At 41.2% G+C, this 19,087-nt stretch overlaps 1 protein-coding gene across 1 annotated transcript in view; it reads left to right on the top strand.

The window, feature by feature from the left end:
- The first annotated feature begins 1,403 nt into the window (after window positions 1-1,403).
- The window catches only part of LOC128719790 (uncharacterized), a 56,247-nt gene continuing 38,563 nt past the window's right edge, over window positions 1,404-19,087 (top strand). The window contains exons 1-10 of the mRNA XM_053813426.1: window positions 1,404-1,956; window positions 4,618-4,799; window positions 5,673-5,811; window positions 7,601-7,731; window positions 12,503-12,780; window positions 13,550-13,685; window positions 13,758-13,942; window positions 14,045-14,216; window positions 14,314-14,430; window positions 15,185-15,223. Coding sequence (XP_053669401.1) covers window positions 1,404-1,956; window positions 4,618-4,799; window positions 5,673-5,811; window positions 7,601-7,731; window positions 12,503-12,780; window positions 13,550-13,685; window positions 13,758-13,942; window positions 14,045-14,216; window positions 14,314-14,430; window positions 15,185-15,223 — 1,932 coding nt within the window. The remainder of the gene's footprint in view (window positions 1,957-4,617; window positions 4,800-5,672; window positions 5,812-7,600; window positions 7,732-12,502; window positions 12,781-13,549; window positions 13,686-13,757; window positions 13,943-14,044; window positions 14,217-14,313; window positions 14,431-15,184; window positions 15,224-19,087) is intronic.

The raw sequence follows: 19,087 nt of genomic DNA, 5'->3' as shown, positions 1-19,087 counted from the left end.
CTTCCGCAGCACGCAGAAGGTTCATCCACTTCCTGTGCCGTTTCGTATAAAGAAATTGGTCACGTTCGAGTAATCGCGATCCGTTCGCGTTACGTTCGACCGAAAAAAAAAACCGTAGAACGCTGCCACTGCTTTCCAAACGACTTTACGTTGACCGTGGTCGTAAAAGCGTTAGGTAATTTTAATAAAATTTCACCACGTTTTACGCACTAGCCGTTTCTTGTGCCGCGAAATGTTTCTTTCTCGCTGGTGGTTATATACAACCGCTCGTAATGGTATTGTGAGTGTGCTAAAGCCTAAAAAGAATCGTAACGTAAGGGCTTCTTTGACGCGCTGAAAAGACCAAATGAAGCAGCATTAGAAATATCAAGTTACAAAAAAAACAAACGATTTGCAGGTCGATATTGTATCGATGGCGTAGCGTCTTTGGGTAGAGCTGATTTTGTTGAATCAGGCTACACAAACACACTCAAACCTTCGGTGATGTTCAGCTTGCAAGGCAATTGAATAATTGTTTCCTTTTTCGAATGTTTGAAGTGTCTTGCTGTCATTTGAATTATCCTGTAAATTATAATCGATTAGTTGTTTGTTTATTATTCAGAATTAAGGCTCTTTACCGTATTGTCGTATTATCAATTAGTGTTTATTTCTATGAAAAATAAACAACAGTTGTGTAAGAAGTTTTGAATAATGAGCAGCTAATATTGTTTTACATTAAGAAGCGCCGGAAAGTATGCAATCTTAATATTGTCATATTAAGTTAAGTTTAAGAACTTCAAGTTAGAGATGGTTACATATTAAAATATATTTTATACTTCGCTAAATTTTATAACATAGCTAGTAACGCACGATTCTACAACACAGATTTGCAAATCAGAAGTGTTGTGCGTAATAAATCTATTTGAAAAGTTCTTTCATATGAATCTTCAGTGCAGAGTCATTCACATCAGGAGTCAACCATTAAAAAGATTCATGAATCATCATAAAATCATCTGTGAAGAAATTCTTTGTGGCAGAACCTAAAAATACCTTTAATCGTGATCTATGAAAAATAGCTTTTTGCAATTTATGTTACTTAACGAATCTTAAAAGATTTATTACTCTTCAGGACAGAGGTTCAAAATATAGATTCATTCAATTTAAAAATTCTTTGAGATTCTCGAATTTGTATCTGATACACCCAACATAAGCATTAACTAATAAATGTTTTAGAATCACATCAGAAGACCAAATTTATTTCAAATGTAAAAAAAGGAAATGAAGAGAATGATGCAAGAAAATTGAAATTATTTCGCTATTTTTTGCCATTTTTTAATAATTTATTAATGTTGTACATTAATCTCTGCAGTTTTATCTCATTCTCCGTTCCTCTTCTCACTATGTCCCATTGCAGGTGTTTGGAAATGCGGTTAGGGGGCGCCCCCGGTGGCGGAGACCCCCTAGCAATGGGTGCCGGGAACGACTACGCCGAGCTGTGCGACCTAGGCCCGTCCCGATGGAGCTCCCGGAGCGGCTACCAGCAAGTGGCCTCGCCGCCAGTCAACTCAATCTACCACCACACGACGGCCGGTGCGGTCGGTGGCGTGCCGAGCGTGTCCGGCTCGGCGCTCGGCGTCGGGGCTGGCGTCGGTGCAACCGGCAGCGTCCACGGTGTCGGCCACGTCGGCCACGGTGGGCTGGTGGCCGGTGGGCACGTGCGCTCCAACAGCTTCGAGGCCGAGGACGTGATCGGTCCGTACGGCAGTACGCGCATCGGCAACAGCACAAGCTCGCTACGCGGACGTTCAGGTTTATATTATTCACCACCCGGTACTTCATATACAATAGTAGAAAGAGAAAGACCACACTCTCCTCATTATTATTATAACACGGCCGGTGTCCCTTCCAAAGGAGGTTCTTTGCCAAGTAGAAGTAGTTATTTAGAGTCAGCTAGCTTAGGTGTTTCAACTGGTGCAGGTAAAGCAACGTCTTCTACTTTAACACTACATCAATCCATTAATTTCCACCACGCCCTTTCTCCACCCCGAGTACTGCCTTTCCGCCCTCAAACCCCATTACTATCGCTCGCCCGCCTTTGTCCCCAATATCTCCTCTCGTCACTATAGAGCTGTTTTTCTTACACTCGCCTGCTAGAGTCGTAGATCCGCCATTAGATGTCCTATCGCATAGTGTCCTTTTGAATGCTCTAGATTGTCGTTTGTCTTCTATTTGATCTGCTCCCGTATTACAGGGAATATCCAAGAATGTTATCTCAATGTCTGACTTGTTCTACTGAGCTACATCTCTTCTCTTTTTACGATATCTCTTATCAATTATCTAACGTTATTTAATACCCTGAATGCCTAATGTCCAAGAACTTCTCTACCGTGTTGTTGTTTACTAGCATAGGATCTTCACCTTTTTCTCTCAACTATTTCGGCATGATACATAGAGCCATCAAGAACACGATCTTTTTACACATTTACATACTAAATCTACAATGACTAAGAATTGTGTACTTGAATTTAACTGAAATTGTATACTCGCATAAACTTTCCAAGCATGAATTTTCTTTGTATCCCTCTCTTTCGCTGTCTCTCTTGTTTTTCTTTTTCTGTCCTATACACTACGGACGTCTCGCATAGCGCTGCTCTTTTATTTAGTCTCTTTATCTACTGAGCTACTTTGTAGTGGTAGTCATTGAATCCCCGCTAGCATCATCACTTCCTCGCGTCCGTTTTCCCTGCTCGAAATGTCACAGAGTAGAGTAGTCCGAACCTCATCAACCAGTTGTTTGCGATCATCCACCTAGTCTAGTCGCTCTACTACTGCTAGCGAAGTTGTGCCTCCAGCCATACCCGGTAGTAGTAACACATCTAGATAATTGTTTCACACCCACCCAAACAAAAAAAAAAAAAAAACAACTATATACGATGCAACTGGTCCTGGTTCTTCTGCTTGCCATTATGTCTATGGGTCAACCGGGAAGTGAAATGCGCGGAAAAAGCATAAGCTGAGATAGCAGCGAATAATGAAAATGCGATTTCGATAACAATGGAACACGTGGAACAAAATGTAAAAAAAAAAGCAGAAAGAAGAAAAGAAACGAAGTACACACTCAAACACACACTACTCTCTCTCTCTCTCTCTGTCTCTCTCCTCCCGGATCCACTCTTTTCCCATCTGTGTTGGCAGCTTTCTACCATCTACTTGTTCATTCCCCATCTCCTTTCTTCCTCCCCGCTCCTCCAACGACTGTCTGTTTCAGCTGTCATCTCTGTCTGTTCTACTGTTCATCGTCCATTTTTCGGGACGATCGAATTTGGTGGAAAATCGAACGTTACCTACCGGGAAACTTACAACAAAGGAACTCACAACATAACGAAGGGCAAAAAAGCAAACAAACACACACACTCACAGTGTTGGCTGTGTTCACCCACACACACATATACACACTGGGATCGTTCCGATCGTTCAACCGGTGGTCTAGTGGTAGACTATGTTGTCGTCGCCATTTCTTCGAATGTTTTCTAGCACTCTCTACACAATTCCCTCTATTTTCTCTGTGAAAATTGCACACACTTAGCGCGTTTCGATGGCTCTCGAACAGCACGGAATCCTTCCCACTCACGTCTCGTTTGGTTTTTTTTAACTCCCCCCCCCCAGCCCCCCCCGGTTGCGGTGCGTGTATACTGTACGTTACTCTTCCTGTGTATGCGTGTGTTAGCTGTGTTAGCCATTTTTCTAAATCGACCAAAATGGGAAACCGTTTACTACTTCCGTTTATCACAATGGAATCCGCTCGGAGGGATAATGTTTCATGGATGTTTTTCGTCCCTTCCTCACCGTGGTAAAGGTTTCCCGAATTTTCCATTTTCCGATTGTATTTTTTCGGTGCTATTTTCCATTTGAAACTTTTTTGTTCACTCCACTTCTAGAGCACTCTAGCGAACCATTTACATGTGATCGATTTTATCCTCAAATGTCTATTGTCATATTCGTTATTTCTAGCTCTTAATGTTGAACAATTGTCTGCGTGTATGTGTGTGTGTTTGTATGTCTGTAAAAAGTATGGTTTGTATTTCCCTACCTTTATTCCCCATTTTTCATACCATTGTCCAATTAAGTGCACACATTGTGTCATAAGTAAACATTCCAAAACCCGTTAGTACCTTACAACCTTTTCCACCAGCAGCCTGACAAAAATCTTCTGTCCATTCTTCTATCTTTTTTATTGCGGCGCGCGTTGGTTCACGTTCGCCAAGAAAATGGCTGCCGTGGAAACTTTTCCAATTTCCCGCGCTGGCCTCGCTTTGTCGCGCTGGTATGCGTTCCATTTTTTCCCCCCCGAAAAGGGCATTTGGCTAATTTGGCAGCCTTGAACTCTCCCATTCATGCCACCCTGTCAGGACCGCGCGCCCTTCGCGCTGTGCGTTTCTGCTCTCCTTCTTGTTTCCAATGGGCGCAAAACAGAAACCTCCCCGTCCCGTACTTTCTGTCCATACTGTCTCTCTCGCTCTCTCTCTCTCTCTCTTTCTTTCTTTCTACCGTCCTGGGACCTTCGCGTCCTGGTGTTATCCTTTCTCCCGTATTCTGTACTGTATGCTTGAAAACTTCCACTTCTCCTTACAAAATTAGGCACAGTTCCAAATTCTACCAGACATAATGGTAAGAAGCGGCCTATATCACCAGAGCAGGTCATAAGAATGTTTAATACAACTAGTTCGTCTTCTTCAGTTCCTACTAGTTATCATAGTAACGGTACACGTGACCGAGGCCGTCGAAGTCCCGCCAGCAGTCCGCCTTCCACCACCCATCAAGTAAGTAAATCGTCCGTCCGCCGGCACTACACCGACGAAAGCTGTTCGTTGCTGGGGTAGAGCTTAAATTCGAACGACGTAACGAATTATGTTAGTTGCCAGTCATGTTTCGTCAGAAATGAAAACGTTTAATTGAAGTTAGATTAATGAGTGTGTCTGGCAGCTTATTTATGGTAGTGTTTGTGAAACCATTTTCCTTTGGAATTATGAAGCTCCTATCGATTTTCTTTATTCTCAAGTGAATAATGTTTTTTTTAAACCGTTCCCATATTGAAACTCTGTTTTTGATAACACAAATTGCGAGTTCAAATCCTACCACCGACCGCTAGACAGCAAAGATTAGAATATGGAGGTTCATAGTGAACTTGACTAAGAGTGCACAAAGAGCAAGGAAACAAAACAAACAAGCTGGACAATGTTTGAAAGATGTTTTAGCAATTATCATCGTTAAATATTGTCCATTCGGGAGTATTTCCGTTTATAACTACGAATTAGCAGCTTTTGTTCGACACCTTTTACTCTCGTAGCGATTCAAGGCGAATAAATTGTGGGTATTAGTTGGTAAAACGTGAAAGAAATCAGAGTCAAAAGAATAATCGAATGTTTTTTCTCTCAAATTCATATTTTGGTCGGATATTTGGTCGTTCGAGTGAGATTAACATTAACAATCTTTCAAGATCACCAAATCACGGTTACGATCAATGAATGTTGCATGTAACCGGCGAAATACAACCAATTTTTACTTGTTTTCATCCGATGAAATTCGAAGTCCGCATAACAACTTTTTCCTGTCACCTTGTCAACTTTAACGTGATATAAACTATTCATTAAATTATACAAAAAATATACTACCATTCAATCTTCCTTCTACAGATTTATCGCGATCGCGACCGAGATCGTAGCATACCGAACATACATCAGCTAACAACCCGAACCGTGAGCATGTCACGTGATCAACAATCCGACAGCAGTCATGGGTTCGGGATATGCGTCAAGGGTGGTAAAGATTCCGGTAAGTAGCCAGTACGACCACCACCACCACCCCAATCGAGTGCGGTAAATGGGACCGAGCAGGAAGTGTGTATATTTCTGAGGGGTATAAGCGTTGGTACAGGGCAAGGTGAACTACAATGAAAAATCTATCACACGGTTTTGGTATTCCATTGGCACCGGTCCAAACCTGGTCCGCATCCAGACTGCACCCGTTCATGCAAGGTGTGTGTCTGCGTGTGTGCAGCGTGCCGTTGTTGTGGCAGCGATTTTTTCCAATTACGTGGCATGTGTTTCTTGTGGTGTAGATTTTTTGTTTGTTCTGCTATACCACAGTCCATCAGGAAGCATGTTTGGTGAATCTAATTTCAATTTGTCCGCATCGCACACCGGTGCGCTCGGATGAACAGCCGAGAAGAATGTGTGAAAATGATTGACAATTTAATACAGATTTGAAACTCACCGGCCCCACTGCATTGTGTGGCAGGATAAAGAGAGAATAATAATAAAAAAAAAAGCTAACACCCATTGCATAAACCACTTTCCACCGACCGGCAGCTTCACTGGTTAAGCTGAATGAGATGGAAACTGTCCGTGTTTGAACAGGCAAATGGAAATCAAACAACAAAGCTTTATGAAGTGCTGTTTTTTTTTGCATCACTGCAGATGTTCCTCGTACTCGAAATGTGCTGAAAATAATATTGCATACATTAAATAATTCAAATATAATATTACAACATCCATAAAATTGTACCGATGGGCTATAAAACGTAACATCCCCAGCAACAGGCTTTTCCGAACAGGAATTATGTACATGCATCTTTGGCACGTACAGCATAAAAACAATAGCGAAGAAGAAAAACAAAACAGGTACTGCGGCACAGATCATCTTGGCAACCTTCAAACCACCGGCGCGGTTCAACCTTCTTTCAGCTCGACTTGCCACGGCCCCCATTACCACACATGCCTGCATTATACCGCAACGGATCTTTGTTCGGATGGTCAGGGTGAATCGATAATGTGGGGTGGATAGACAAAATGCTTCCAGTCACGAAACGGTCCAATCGCCACGACAGTACCCATTTTACTGCACAATGTCTCAGCCCCGAACAGGCCAACAGGCAAAACTAGCCGAGGGTTAGTTAGCCAAACCAACTGCAACCGCTCCACTCGAGTGTTCCGTTTGGTTGATCGACTTGAATTCACTGACCTCGGGGAAAAAAAACGCTTCTTGAAGCCATTTTAGTGTTGTTGTTGTTTGGAGGTCACATGATTAAATTTCAGTTTCATTTGAATGTCAGCACTCGGAGACCGTAATTATCGTGGGCTATATTCTGCCGGAGGAGCTTTACTGTTCCAAAACACAACACTAAAACCCCATCAAAAAAAGGGCACGTACTTCATATCGCCTACGGGCTTCCAACCCATCGCTAAAAGTCGTTCCGGAACATTCCGGATTGCAATTGCATTTTCACGGCACACTAGCTCGGTACGTCCATCTTTGTTGGATGCGAAATTGGGCTGTCGTAAAATTAGTTTCTCCCCAGGTTTATGCCGGCCGCCCAAGACACAAACCCTTGATCGCTCAACCAACCCGGACTGCCATTGAATAGCTATAAAAAGTAAACACATAGGAGGCAGGGCACGTACACACGCCGTACGTCCAAAGTATGGGAAATATTTTTTATTGCCTTCCGGTTTCCCCACACCCCCTCGCCCCCCCCATGCCGCACCTAACTCAACCGTAACCAGCTGGCACACACGACATTCGCGAGTACCCACGTTCTCAGCTGCTCTGCTTCCTTCCGCAGGAGTTGGTGTTTACATTTCCCGAATCGAGGAAGGATCGGTCGCGGAACGTGCTGGACTGAGGCCTGGTGACACGATACTCGAGGTGAACGGTACACCGTTCACCTCCATCAACCATGAAGAAGCGCTTAAGGTAAGCAGAGGGCTTGCGTCCACCGGTTTTCGGTTTGTTTCTCTCTCACTCGCTCACTTCAGTTCAGCCCTACACGAACACACCATTACACCGGCTTTTATTCGGTTCCGCATTGATTGGTTTTTACTATTGGCAAAAAGGGGGGAAGGGGTTTCGGTACCTTTCCGAACCGTCCCCATCTGGCATCTGGCAGGCTGAAGCTGATCTTGTTAGGCAAATAGAGTACGAAACACAGCAGTGCAACAAAAAAAAAAGTCGAAAGAGAGCAAAAGGACAAATACGAACTCGGAATTGAATTATGCTTAGATTGCATATGAATAGAAAAACTCTTCTCGCAAAACCTGGAAAACTAGTCACGGGTTACATCATACCGCTTCTATTTCGACTACTTACAATTGCTCTAAAGCACACGTCGTTTCTATGTGCCTGGCATAAAATTGATGCAAAAAAAAAACAAAACAAACAAAAATTACTCATCCCTTTAAAATGCAACCAAATTAAACAACAAATCCATTCACAAAACCATACCACTAAATACAATGATAAAGATTTATTTAAAGAAGAAAAAAAGATTGGCAATAGAATTTCTGTCACTGTCACCTGTTCTGTCACTTTCTTGCTGCCCGCTTCAATACTGCTTGTGTGCCGTTTGTAGTAAAGCTGTACCGTTTGTTGTGTATTTTGTGTATCTTTCACTGCTGTGCGTTAGATTATTTATATGATCTTAATTGTCTTTATTAAAAGGAATGGTAAAAATATTGCTGAAATGTTGTATGTAGCGGTGCGCATAATGAGCCATTTTGGTGACTTAGTTTAGTTTAGAGTTGTAATGATGAGTTAACTCATGTTTTAAGAGTTATAAAAAGTAATTATCGCGAGATTGTCTCTTTCGATTGCTACTACAATAACCTACTAACCATTTTGCCCAATACAGCGTTTTCTAACATTCAGAAATTCTGTAAGATATATAAAATAGTATAAAAAAGGATAGAAATTGAAAAAAATCGCACTCCAAGAAGGCCAGCATTCAGTATATTATTGAGATAAACATCAAAACATTTTTGATATGAGAAAAACCACCTCAAAAATTGAGCAGAGAGTGAAATTATAACAACCTATTGACCATGATAACCATATAGTACCCCTGTAGGCAAAGTGACTGGTAACTTCATGAATGTTGAATGAATGTCGTTACGCATCGTGAAATCTCAGTTGAACTGGTTCTTGTTCTTCTCACTAATGAGATCTACAACTCGCGAGTGATACAAGTCACTCCGAGTGAATTTCTAGTCACCATGGAGCGTAATATTTGAATATTTCGTAATATTTTAATTACAAGCATATATTAGCGTAATATTATAATTTAAATACATAATATAAAGTCGTATTGGAATAATTGGTGATTTAAATAAATGACAGTGCATTAAATTCTAACGATTCACATTAATCCTTAAACATTTAGTAATTCACTGTACGGATTTAAAACATATATAATTGTTTATGAAGTGTGCACTACAATGGTAGTACGGAATTCCATTGTTTTTAAATGATTTATCACCTCGTTATGTTTACTTTTTTTATGATGCTTAAGTTTCATCCAGTCGAATGAGACACAAACGCTATATCCTGCACTCGATCCTGCTATAGCAAAGTATTTGAGCGATAATTTATCTGAAAAAATGTTAACACTTTTTCACTAAAGCACTAAAGTATCTAAAGTGTCGTTTTTCATAAAGAACTTCCAAAAGTCTTAATCCTCTGCATTTCTGCACCGCCCTCGGCGAAAGTCCATCCAGAAGTGCTTTCTTTTTTTTCGCTGGAAACTTATTAGCTAACTTCGTTTGCATGACCGCAAAGTTGAATCTTCTCCACCATCGTTGGTAACCCCGAAAAATAGCGCATAAACCATCCGTTTTGCGCTAAACTACCCAACGGCACGGAGTAGGATTTCACACCCATCAACAAACGCCCTACTATCACCGGCCCTGGATGGACGGTGGATTATTGTTTTGCATCGGGAGTGGAAAAGATAAACAGTTGCACAATGGCGGCCCACATTCGCCCGGTTGGGCGAACGATGCCGGTACACGATGGGAGCGTCCGGTAAAGAAGTCCACGCTGAAAAATGAGCTTGTCGAGATGGCGTAAAGCTGCACTCGCAGTGTTGCCTCTCACCAGCGGATGGTTTGGTCGCGATACGTTAAGAAACCTTAAAAATATGACAAGAGCACAAACAAACCGTTCGTGTGTCTCCGCGTGCGAACCGACCACTGTAACACCACCCAGTGCGGTGTGTCATACAAATCTGTAATATTAGAGGCGGCAGTAATGACTTCGGCTCAGCAAAAACCCTCCTCGTTGAGTGTAAAAAAAAGCAGGAAGCGATGAGTTTGCTGCATAAATTATGGCAACTTTTCTCAGTTTTGCTTTCCACTGTGACTAAGCGAATTATCCCATGGGATGATGGGCGATCTCTTAGCCCGCACCGGGACAAAAGGACAAACAGTGTGAACAAAAAGAGTAAGAGTTTAAAAGTGTACTCCGTACGCCTTCGGGATGCGGGTGGTATCAGCTGTAGTTTGTCTCGTGGGGCAAGTTTGACAAATAAAACTATACCATAGAGTGAATATAAAATTCAAATCAGTGGCTGGTGGGTTTTCATTTTGGCCAACACCAATCGCTAGCCAAAGCCTTTCTGCGAAACCGTGTCAATAGGCGATTGGTTTCGGCGTCACACGCCCATCGCAAATTAATGGAAATACGAAGTATTTTGCATTGTCTCCCTGAAAACTGTCTCATTGTAATGAAAGGCATTTATAAAGCAGTAAGAATGTGAATTTACATAATTAACACACGGTCCCGCTGGAGCAATGCAATGGTGTGACAGATTTTCATTAACACTTTTCAAATTAATTTCGAATATGATATGATGCCTCAGATAGAAATCGCTTTCAATTTTTGAATTATTCCGCACAAAATCCGCAGTACTAGGTGAATATAACTCGTTATAAAGTTCATTCCAAACGTGCCGCTGTAATCTTCATATTACATTATTCATGGAGGCGCATGGATGATCATTCAAACGAAATGGAAATAGTAATATTATAATAAAATGCTACATATTTGTAAATTTTTGTCCATTCGGTAATCCAGAATTGTCAGTAGATAGTTCTAATTTTGTTACTAATAATGTACCTTTCATTCTGTATGGAGAGATTCAAAATGGTTTTAAAATGTTTAACATCGTTTGCTTTACCCGTGGTGCATACTCAATAACATGTTTTCCCTTAATTTACCGTTTAATTAAACGCAAAATAATTGGAAAATCAGCCTGCCTCAAAGAACCAATGCGAACATGTCAAAACTGCTCGAAAGGATGAATCAACGATTGCTAGCTTTCCCTTAACTTTTCCTATTAAGTTTAAAAAATTGAATTGAATTAAATGTTTAATAAAATTAAAATTTAATTACCCGGTAAATTAAGGGTAATAAAAGGGTAATTTAACGAAATTTGGCTGGATAAAGCTCAATAATGGTAATGGTAATGATGGATGAACTATGCTAACAATCAATATTAGTCAGTATTAGTTTGAATTTGATTCATAGGATAATTGTAATCTTTTGTTTTATTCAAAAAGAACGGTCAGACCGTATTGCTTATAACTAAATGTAACTTAATCTAATATACAATTCACATTCCTTTGAAGACATTTACTTCTCCAAATAGTACAATAGTTACAATCTATTAAAATATTTGCAATATTACCTATTATTAAACGCAAATTTACATGTTTTCCAAGATATTTTAAAATCAATTGATTTTGTATACTTTGTCTTGAAAGCATTCCAGCCTCAATATTTCAAATTATTTTCTATTAAAAAATTACTTATTTTTGGCGTGAATACCTCCCTCCCTAGGGCCATTAATAACATTAAAAGACAATGTAGCATAAACCACTAGGCGCCTCCATTACTGTTAATAGATAATAATTCATTTAATAAAGTTAGCATAATAATTAGTTAACCTTTTGCTCAATGTATTAATTTAAGCTCCTTCATTTATAATAATTTATAAAAGTAGAATAGCAAGATTAATGTAATGGCTAAACATAACTCTCTCAGATTTCAAAAGGTATGCTAAACTTAATTATCTTAAAACGACGCATGAAAAATCCACGAGATCAAGTATTCAATAAATGCCAGATAGATGATACTGCAGTATCTACACTGTTGCTTGCACCATATGAAACCCTTTAAAATATTTGGAACAAAGTTCTCCAAAGTCCACTGATGCGTGACGCCGCATCATGCTCTTCCTTACAAACCACATACAAAACTTATCGATAACCGGTGTTTGGTACTGATGTTTTGCGTTTAGCAAATGGATTACGCCTGTCACACAGCATGGATGCCAGACAGATTTACGATCCCGAAAGGAGTAGCTATGCAAAGCGATGGTGCTGCGTGTACTCCTTTAACATAAATGTTTTGCCACCGACGCACTGACTCTCTCTCTCTCTCTCGAGACGCTAGCAAAGCTTCATCAGTGCGCCCGGTTCACGATGCTCCGTGTTTGTGTTGCTAACCGTTCGCACCATATCGCCAGCTTATCGATGCTTTGCCGCTTTCTTTTCCCGTTCATTTCCGTGTGCTATCTTCCTACTTTCCGTGCTATGGTTTCGCTTGGTGTCCACTGTCCCCTTATCTTCCCACCCCTCAACTAGACGTCTGTCTCTCTCCTATTGCCATACTTTTTTTCTCACCAAACCAGAGATGTGTGCAGATTCTGAAATCGTCGCGGCAAATCAGCATGACGGTGCGGGCACCACCGTCGGCCGCCTCGATGCTCAACTCGTCGGCGCCGCTGCACGGGTTTGGGCCACCCCCGGGTGTGCCCGGTAGCCGGGTGGCTGGCGATCTTGTTCCACCGCCGCCCGGCATCTATCCGCCGCCGCCGAACCGCCAAACCTGCTCCTGGATGGACCGCCAAGGACGGCCCGCCTCACCACCGTACGAGTACGGTGGCCGACGACCTGAACGACGTGATAGGTGAGTGGGACAACACGGAGTGGAGGGCCTGACCTACCTAGAGACAAAACATCAAATATGAATTATGATTTGGGAGAGGGCGCTTGGTGGCGTGGTCTAATTGTGGGTAGTCGTTTGCCTCGACCGAACCGTACCGGTGGTCATAGAGCTGGCAAGGGACACGGTTTAAGAGGCTCCAGCTATGCATTGAGTGTAATTTTTAATTCATGAAGCTAATCCACAAAAAATATACGTCCTTGTTCCAATAACTAACACAAGCTAGACAAAAAAAACGATCGCCTTCTTTATGAATTCATTTCATAAATTATCAAGCAGTAGGAATATTACATAATTTAAGCTTTTTATTAAGAGACTTTTTTACCCTTTAGGAAACGGTCGAGATTTCTTTCTGTCTCTTTTTCACCATTAAAATAAAAAAAAAGGATGACCCATTACATAGATGCCAGCAGCAAACGATTTATTTCACCCACGTATATGTGGCTCATGCTCCAACGCCTCCCAACGCCTTCGAAATTTTGCACAAGAACTAATTTGCTATTCACACAGCAACACCATCCCCATGAGGTGTTGCATCGTTTCTACTGCAATCGCACCGGAATTAAAATTTATTGCTCTATCTCTTCTCTTTCTTTCTCGCCCATCTCCTTCTCACTGTCCCTCATTGGGATGGACGGTACGATCGTAAAATAATGGTATTAATGAAAATAAAACCTGGTGCACAAAAAAAAAACCAACAAAATCTTTTCCGAACTCCCAACGCTGCATGCAGAGTGCGAAGAGTCGACCTACTGATAGAACCCGGCCAGTCCTTAGGGCTGATGATACGTGGTGGGGTAGAGTACGGGTTAGGAATTTTTATTACCGGTGTCGACAAGGACAGTGTTGCAGATCGGGCAGGACTGATGGTAGGTTTTGCTTGCGCAATAAAAAAGAAACAAATCCCGTTCACGCTCGAAACCCGTTCCTCTTCGTCACAGGTCGGCGATCAAATCTTAGAAGTGAATGGTCAATCATTCATGGAGGTTACCCATGACGAGGCTGTTAGTCAATTTAAGTTCCACAAACGAATGTCGCTGCTGGTCCGTGACGTCGGAAAAGTGCCACACTCGTGTACCACCGTTGAGCCGGAACCGTGGGACGCCTACAGCCCGACCGGCGTAAGGTAAGGTCGCTCGTAATATCGCCCCCAGTGGGGGCGCCCCACCATTTTTGAAGACCCTAGCGGCTAACGGGTAACGCACGCATCTTCGTATCGTTACCACAGAACGCGCAGAAAATGTCCGGTGTCAGCGATGGTTGAAGAAAAAGCCAGATCCTTATTACCTCGTCATCATTTTGCTAACCTATCATATTATATAGCGGAATATGGTGCTAGAGGAATGACCATAGAGGCCTTCGTATCTGTTTTATTAGAAATGTTAGATACACCCGAAAAGGTAAGCGGGCGGTCTCCCAGCGGAGTGTACCGCGGGGATACAATTTTCCATCCACTAATTGCGTATTGTGCCATTGTTTACTGAACTCATTTCACAGCATACGTTAGTGACAGAAATAAGGGAATTAATTTTCCCCGAGGACAGAACGCGTTACGATGAACTTGTATATAGGAGAGGTAGAGACGTCTACGGTGATCCACTAGATAGGCATAGGGTAAGTTTCTATATTATATTGTATTTAGTATAGTGCCTATTTATTCTTTTGAGACGCGTAATTTATATAAATTTTCATAACAAAATCATTCGAATCATGAGTCAATTCTTAAAAGATGCAGTTTAATATCTGTGAAGAAACCTGAATCCCTGTAAATTCTCTGCAGAACTCTCAAGATTAAGGAAATTCTAAAGATTCATAAAACTCTGAAGACGTATATCTTTGAAGGTGTATGAGTCTCCAAAGATTTATGAATCCTTAACACTTTCTATTATGTCTGTAGGTATATGAGCCTCTGAAATATGAATCTGAAACAAATATACATCTTTAAAGTTACTTTGTGAATCTTTTCTTAGCTCTTTACATTGATGTATGCACTAGAGACTTATACATCTCTACATATATTAGCTAATCTTTATAGATTGAATCTCTGAAGCGCTGTGATTCTATGAGAAGTTGAGAAATTCTTAAAAGGTTCAATGTACTTCAGATATTTTGATTCGATTGAGAACTCTATAAATTATTTGCGAATCTCTTTTTTTTATTCCATTCAACTCTTTACAATTTTTGCGATGAAACTTTAGGGATTGAATCTTCGAATGAATAACGAATCTTCATAGTTAGCTCCAAAGCCATACCTTCAATTGAAAGCTTCGTTAGCTTGTGTTAGATGTATCCCGCATTTTCAAAGTAATTAATTTCTGCACAACTAATCTAATCTTTCCCGATCGGATTTCGTTTTCGATTTTTACAGAGAAAAGGAGATCATTTACCTCATTCACACGATATACCGGTAAGTCTGTGCGGTGCACCAACATGCACCCGTTAGTACTTTGGTTTCCTTCTACTTTCATCTACCTTTTTACGATCAATATTCGCGCCTCACTAAGATTTTACTGTTTCACTAATTATGCAACTTAAGCTGTGAATCGGCTTCCAAAAAACAAACCTCATTGCTCTCGGCTCTGTCTCTCGCTTGTCTCGCCATATATGTATGTGACACTGGTGCTGTTGATGAATGTATCATCCGCTTCGGTGCGTTTAGAAAAACAGATCAAAGCTGTCCAACGCGCATATTATGCTCACGTGTGATAATTGCTGAAACAGTAAAGCATATCTCTAGTACATTAAGTCACACACCCAAACACACATACACGTTCTGTTTTTAAAATCTATATAAGTATAACTACCTTTCTCTCTCGCTCTCGCTATTCACACGTATGTTTTTTTCACAACACTTGTTCACTTTTTCACTTTCGGCTACATCTAACCTATTTTACTTGTTACTCGAAACGGCTTGTGTCTGTATTACTTATATACTCTAAACAAACCGCTAGCAAACATTTATACAACTCCGTTCCCCCGCCCACTCGCGGAAGCAATGCTTTCTTTCACCTTCTTCACCGTACTTGTTGCCGTGGTGGAATTTCGAGATTTTAATCGCATGCGATTACCGGGAAGGGTTGTCGAGACAAATTCCAAATTAAATCCATGCCGCCCGCCCGTCACATCGTCACACCGGGAAAAAGATAAATCGGGTCGGAGTGGTGCTGGAATCAACAGCATTGTTCGAAGCACGACACTCTAATTCCTTGCGCGAACAGTGGCGAACCCGGCGGCAGCACGATTGTAAATATTCGTTTCGGCTTCCGGGTTGAGCGACAAATTGTGTACTATATTTGCTTTGGACTTAATCCTTGCCTCCCCGCACACTCACTGGCCCCTTCTGCCCTCCCCTGGCCATGTCTACACCGCGAGTGAACATCGTACAAACGTGTTGGGCGGGGAGAAGGATTCAAATTCAATCCCGGCCGTTCATTAGCATTGCGATTATTTCGGCGAATTCCACACAACACACGCACACGGAACACACGGCCCATATCACACGAACTGCACAGATTGTACACACGCACACTTATACACGTACACACCTGCAAGGAGTAGCATCACCTTTGTTGGTTTTCTATTCAACAGCTAGACTGGTTTGAAAGTACACGCCTAGAAGACACCACACAAACACCTAGGATAACACGCACATGATCATACTCTACGCAAGTTTAGAGACGTTACGCACTTTAACTAATACTTTTGTAAAATATACAAGTTAGATGCAGTATTTTTAGAGCATATAGTTCTTTCTTAAGATTTATCATAGTTTTGGAGTGTAGCATAGCAAAATCAAAACAACTCACAATGTCTATGTAAAGTTTCATCTCGGATGTTTGTGCAACAGTTCAAACAAACATTTTTTTCTATGAAGCCATTTTTTGTATCAAACTGTAGTGCACAGAATGGCTGTAAGAAATTATTCGTAAGTTTGATTGTTGCTAACCCTGGGAAAACTTATTTGACAGAATGAACTACTTTGAAAGCTTATCAATGCAAACATACTGATGATACTCTTTGTCACATGACACGTAATGATGGTAGTGAAATTATTCATTATTGGAGATGCGTTCACCAACCTCTTTAGGACTCTCTTATGTGTAAATCAAAGCTCAGAATTTTAGACTCTTATAGACGACAGACTCCAATACTTTTCATAGGCACTAAATCTGTTTAAAGCTGAAGGTGGTCTCATCATAACTACGTTTTAGGCAAAGATATCCTAAAGATAACGATGAATTCAATATCGTGAAACGAATTAGAATCGTCAGTGGTCAAAATTGACGATTCAAAGGAACACTCATGTCGGTAACTCTAACGATGCAAAAGGATTCTAGTTTGATTCACCTTGCACCGAAAGGATAATGACGTCATCTGATTGTTACTTAATGTAACGTGCTTTCAGATCGTCCAACTGAGGTACTCGAGAGAGTGCACAGACTGGGGATTAAATCCAATACTAAGATGTGTCACCCAGACCATGGCTCTCAACCTTAACTAAAGCACTTATGTTACGGAACAAGAATTCTAAAATGAGTATATCTCTAATGCTTGTAGTATCTTCTTGATCTTAGTATATCGTTGCTCACTCTAGCTCTGCTACAGCATCGTTTATATGACTTTTCGCAATCAATTTTTCTGTTCGTTCTAATTTCTCAGGCTTTCGCAATACCAAACTGCTATAAATATTAATTACCATCTCCAGCTACATTTTTTCCTGAGCTTTTGCTAACGTCACCCAATTCAATGTTGCTAAAAAGCTCAGTCCACTGTTACTAGCGTGTGATCATTCTAAACCCCATTAAAGTAACGTAATGCCGAAACATTTAGAAGACACCGATGCAGATACACCTGCAGATTAGCATCGAAATAAATCTCTATCGCCCTTTAAAAGAGCCAAAACACGGAAGCTGTTCCGAAATGACATTATGCTACAAATCCCCCGGAGCAACAGCGCAACGTCACAGCACAGTGGTCACCAGCCAGCAGAATGGTGCTACTTAGAGGTATCCTAATCTAATTATCTCGTATCGTAATAAGATTCCGGTTAGCCGGTACGGGCTGCTACTGATCGCATCTTGATAGCTTTCCCCCATGCCGCACCGGGAGTGGCATGGCCCTGCTTATGGCTCTAGCCGTTCTTTAAGTAACGATGTGAGATAAATTTTTTCCTTCTGTTCTGCGCAATGCTTGTACCGTGGTGTGTCCTGTGTAACTAACTACTACGACTCACCGGGATTCTTCTCGGCAAGCTAATATGTTGGAAGATTTTGTCCTCTTGGTTAGAAAATTCGCTCCCCTTAGCGCTGGTTTTATTTTCTTCTCCCGACCTCTGCAGTTTTGCCTTCAGTTTTAAAACCCATCACAAATTACTCGTTCGCAAGGTGTAGTGTGGTAGGTGCAGCAGAAACGGAACAGCTAAATGGGCTCCAATCGGCACAACATATCGCAAGAAACTACACCAAGTGAAACAAAAAAAAAACAACCTTTGGCGGTAATTGGTTTTCTTATAATCCACTCCGGTATGTTGCCACTGGCCTGATAGTGCTCCAGCATCTCCATTCGAATACAACTACAAAAAATTGTCGCTCTGTTCACTTTGAATAGATTAAAACCAGTACCGTGGCGCGTGGAGCGCAATGGGAAAAAGTTTATTGCTACACTACGGTTCCGGTGTATTTTGCTTAAGTTGTTTTCGAGCAGGAAAATTCACTTCGCATTACTTTTTTTCTGCACAAAATGCAGACCATATTTCTATGTGTATGGGTTTGTTTGTGTTGTGTTAAAGACAAAATGAAGAAATCTTGAATTAAATAGTTTTTTTCTTCTCTATCGGTGGCACTGCTTTTGGGATAAAGAATTCCGCTGAGAAGCTTCTGTAAATGTAAACAGCTTATTTTGGATGGCTTCGTTTGCTGCTGCCGTTATGTCATATGCCCCGGCAGATTAGCCACAGATCTGTATGTAAGGTGGTTTTTTTTGTACTCGTCTCATGTGTTGGGAAGTCATTTGATTAGGTTGATTTATTTGCTCTCAACCATTCACTTCGCCATGACAACTTCTTTTCACGTACAGTGTAAACCGTTCTTAGCATTGCACACGGGAAGAGCATTGTAATCGGTTTTTCTCTTTCACAACACACATACACTGATATTCAGCGCCACAGGACACCGGCTCACCATTCAAATACTTTAATGTGCACGAATGAAATTTCCGGCAAAAAGAAAGGCGAATTGACAACATTTCCTTTCGTTTGCTCTTTTTTTTTTGC

The sequence above is a fragment of the Anopheles marshallii genome, chromosome 2 (assembly GCF_943734725.1).
Source record: "Anopheles marshallii chromosome 2, idAnoMarsDA_429_01, whole genome shotgun sequence".
In the NCBI taxonomy this organism is placed as follows: domain Eukaryota; kingdom Metazoa; phylum Arthropoda; class Insecta; order Diptera; family Culicidae; genus Anopheles; species Anopheles marshallii.
Note: the sequence above shows the minus strand (reverse complement) of the source record. Positions and strands in the feature narration are given on the sequence as shown.